The sequence below is a fragment of the Rhagoletis zephyria genome, unplaced genomic scaffold (genome assembly GCF_001687245.7).
Source record: "Rhagoletis zephyria isolate East Lansing unplaced genomic scaffold, Rhagoletis_zephyria_1.1 Rzeph_scaffold_02355, whole genome shotgun sequence".
Taxonomy (NCBI): Eukaryota; Metazoa; Arthropoda; class Insecta; order Diptera; family Tephritidae; genus Rhagoletis; species Rhagoletis zephyria.
In genome coordinates, this window is record NW_016159439.1 from 19,180 (window position 1) to 23,187 (window position 4,008).

The 4,008-nt window shown below is 49.3% G+C and overlaps 2 protein-coding genes across 2 annotated transcripts; both read left to right on the forward strand.

Annotated features, from left to right (window-relative positions):
• Nucleotides 1–833: 833 nt before the first annotated feature.
• Nucleotides 834–1,850, forward strand: LOC108366644 (uncharacterized). Its single transcript, XM_017621099.1, has one exon. It carries the CDS (start codon nucleotides 834–836, stop codon nucleotides 1,848–1,850), a length of 1,017 nt encoding a protein of 338 aa, XP_017476588.1.
• A 1,184-nt stretch (nucleotides 1,851–3,034) lies between these two features.
• Nucleotides 3,035–3,595, forward strand: LOC108366645 (uncharacterized). Its single transcript, XM_017621101.1, has one exon. It carries the CDS (start codon nucleotides 3,035–3,037, stop codon nucleotides 3,593–3,595), a length of 561 nt encoding a protein of 186 aa, XP_017476590.1.
• Nucleotides 3,596–4,008: the final 413 nt, after the last annotated feature.

The window sequence follows — 4,008 nt, forward strand, 5'->3', positions numbered from 1 at the left end:
GAACTTCACCGCAAGTGAAAGCAAGGGGGGAGCACAAGTTGTTGGCAGTTTGTGCAGCCTTCTTGTCACTCGACGCTTGGCTTTGTCCACCGGAGGATGCAGTATGAACTGACGGCTAAAATAGCTCGCGCATCGCTCCGGGTCCGATGAAGCATGGTCGACGAAAGAAATATTGATTCTGTCGTCATGCTTCGTCGGATTGTACAGTGACCTCACGGTGGACCAAAGCTTACTCACACCAGAGGTGAAGTTACAGGTCTTCAGGTGCTCTTCCCACTTCTTCCGCTTATGTACGTTCACTAGTTGCCAAATCTCCGCGTTGAGATCCCTGATACGGGGATCTCCGGGATCGGCCTGACGAAGGCTGTCGCGCTCATCGGCTAGTACAGCCGCTTCGGCAAGGAAGTTTGGACGTGGGACCGTTATACATCCTGCCGGTATGAAGCGAGCTGCAGCAGCAGTGACAGCCCTGCGGAACTTACGTTCACCGAGATGGACGTCGGTTGGTGTGGGAAGTGCAGTGGAAGTCCGATGGCTCAGAGCACCGCGTTTGGTTGGGTGTTGTTCGGAAACGCTACTCCTTCACAAAGGAAACCTGCTTCAATCTCAACGCTGCACTGTGACACTCAGCTAACGCAATTTCTCACCAAGTTTTGGGAACTAGAGGAGCTACCGCCGAGAAAGTTTTACACGGCTGAAGAGCTTTATTGTGAAAAGTTATACGACAATACAACACGGCGTGCGGAAGATGGTCGCTTCATAGTACGCTTGCCGCTTAAAAAGGAAGTTCCGATTGGTGAATCTCGAAAGCAGCAGTTCGTGCATTACTAAGGATGGAAAGGAGGTTCGTCGCCAACAAGCGCCTTCATGATGAATACAGCAAGTTTATGCAAGAGCTTGTCGACTTGGGTCATATGGAGCCAGCTGGTCCAGCCACTCAAGCTACCTACTACATGCCGCACCATGCAGTGGTCAAGGATACGAGTGCCACTACTAAGCTTAGAGTTGTGTTTAATGCGTCCATGAAGACATCGTCCGGCCATTCACTGAACGATGCTCTAATGGTTGGCCATCAGCTACAACAAGATCTTTTCTCAATTTTGATTCGCTTTCGCACGCATCGCTACGGTCTTATTGCTGACATCGAGAAAATTTATCGGCAGGTCTACGTTCCTGAGCAGGATATTTACTACCACCTCGCCGTGAAGTCGCTACACCGCGCAGCATTGTATGCAGGCAACGCTTATCAGAAGGCTGCTGAAGTCGTTACATCCGACTTCTACATGGATGATTTGCTTACCGGCTCGGATTCGCTTCATGAATTATCATCGCTTCAAAGGGATGTTTCTCTCGTGCTCTCTCAGAGCGGCTTCGAGCTCCGAAAGTGGGCAACGAATTTTCAACCGTTAAGAGATCAAATACCGCATGTGTCGAAGCAAACATCTCATCTGCTGGCTGACGGAAATGATATCCGCGCTCTGGGCTGTATCTGGCATACAGACAACGACTCTCCCTCGATCGCATTTAATCTGGACGAGCTGCCGAAAAAGCTAACAAAACGCCTATTCCTCTCCGACTCGAGTAAAATATTTGACCCGCTTGGACTAATCGCCCCTTGCACAATCCGCTCCAAAATATGGCTACAGAAGGTTTGGCGATCGAATGTGGACTGGGACGAGTTGGTACCACCTGGCGTAGCTGCCGAATGGTCGACTCACAGACAGGAGCTGGCTGCACTTTCGTCGCTTAAACTAAGTCGCTGGATTTGCACTAGTTCCATTGCAGATGCTGAGTTCCACGTCTTCACAGATGCTTCCGAAACTGCTTATGCAGCCGCTGTTTTCTGTTGAACACTAACTTCCAACGACAATGTGAACGTAGTGTTGATCGCTGCGAAAACAAGGGTCGCTCCTTTGAAAACTGCATCGCTGCCGCGGTTGGAACTATGTGCGGCACATCTGGGTGCGAAGCTAGTTCGGCAGGTGCAATCAAGCTTTGGCGCCAAACTCGAAAGGCTGTATGCGTGGACCCAATGGTAGCGTTAGCGTGGCTGCAAGGAGATCCCAGCCGCTGGTCAGTGTTCGTGGCGAATCGCGTCGCCGACGTACAAGAGGTCTTACCATCAGCACACTGGAGACACGTTGCCTCCGAACACAACCCTGCAGATTGTTCCTCAAGAGGCATCACGCCTTCACAACTCGTCACTCATCCCTTATAGTGGCACGGGCCAGCCTGGTTTCGAGGGCGTGACCGGTTTTGGGTTCAAACTTCAACACAACGCACAACAGAGCTGGAACTGAAGTCCAGCAAAGCCATCTCCCACTTTGCGCAATCCGCCGATGAATGGGATCTACTAACCATATTTCACTCATACAATAAACTCAAACGAATTACCGCCTATTTGATTCGTTTCATCAACAACTCGAGCGTATCCGCCCGTCAGTCAAATGCAGCCGCGCGGCTATTGGAGCCGTTATCCAGAACAGAAATCAACAAAGCTAAGCTCGTACTGGTAAGGTGCTCCCAATGTAACGTTTTCGCACAAGAAATTTCTGATTGCAGGTCGAGGAAACCAATACCCTTGCGCAGCAGCCTCGTTCGTCTTCAACAGTTTCTAGACTCCTAACGTATTCTTCGGGTAGGAGGACGCATTAAGAACGTATCGTGCTCAAACGATATCAAACACCCGATGATATTGCCCAAGAACTCGTCACTTGCAAAGGTTATCGCCGCTGAAATCCACATCATTATGTTGCACGCCGGACCGCAAATGATGCCAGCAGCCATTCAACGCAGATTCCGGGTCCCTGGCATCCGAAATAACGTTCGAGGGATATACCGTCACTGTGTACGATGCAAAGGACTAAATCGCAAACCGTTGCAACAACAAATGTCTGAACTACCGTCGAGTCGTGTTAGGAGTACACGATGTTTTCTTAAAAGTGCAGTCGACTTTGTCGGTCCGTACAATATAAAATTTACGCATGGAAGACGCGCGAAGTCAACGAAAGTGTACGTATGCTCCTTTATATGCATGAGCACAGGTGCAATGCACTTGGAATTGGGCGGAGATCTCTCTTCCGTTAGTTTTATCGCCGCCTTCAAGCGCTTTACCAATCGAAGAGGGCATTGTCAACACGTTTATTCAGACAATGGCACCAATTTTGTCGGAGCCGAAAGGGAGTTGCGTACTGCATTCGAACGATGCATCGGTGACGACAAGCTGACGAGTTACTTTGCTGACGCTCAAACTACTTGGCACTTTAACCCACCAAGCGCTCCACACATGGGCGGTTATTGGGAGGCTGGGATAAAACGCATCAAATACCACCTCAAGCGTGCCTTGGACTCCACTCTTTTGAATTACGAAGAAATCGCTACAATTCTAACGGAGGTTGAGGCCTGTGTGAATTCTAGACCTATTTGCTGGATACCCTCGGACGTTAACGATTTTGAAGTGCTAACACCAGGCCATTTTATAATTGGCGAATCTTTGAAGGGCCTACCGGATCCTGACTTGGAAGTTTTTAAAGGGACGTTCCATCAACGTTGGCAAATTATCACAGCGATAAGGCAACATTTCTGGAAGCGATAGCGAGACGAATACCTCGTGAGCCTTCAGCGACGCACGAAGTGGTTTCGTCCAACGCAGAACTTACAAAGGGACGATGTGGTGATTGTCCATGACAACAACGCACCGCCCACGAAATGGAAGCTCGGCCGTGTTCTTGAAAGTCACCCCGGTGTTGATGATCGCGTTCGGGTCGTCAACTTAAGGACATCCGAAGGAGAGCTGCTGCGACCTATTGCTAAGTTGTCGCTCTTGCCGACGAATACTGATATTTTTTCGATGTAAATGTTCAATGTAAAATCACTATATACATGCTTTTAAAGTAAGTTTTGATCAGTCGTTCAAGGCGGCCGGTATGTTCGCGCCTAATACGCTATTTTCAATTAGACCTTAAGCATATGTCTGGTTTGGCAGCACTGTCAAACTTGACATCCTTT

Excerpts from the sequence above, each read along its gene's own strand:
- LOC108366644 (XM_017621099.1), top strand. The coding sequence starts at position 834 with ATGGAAAGGAGGTTCGTCGCCAACAAGCGCCTTCATGATGAATACAGC.
- LOC108366645 (XM_017621101.1), top strand. The coding sequence starts at position 3,035 with ATGAGCACAGGTGCAATGCACTTGGAATTGGGCGGAGATCTCTCTTCC.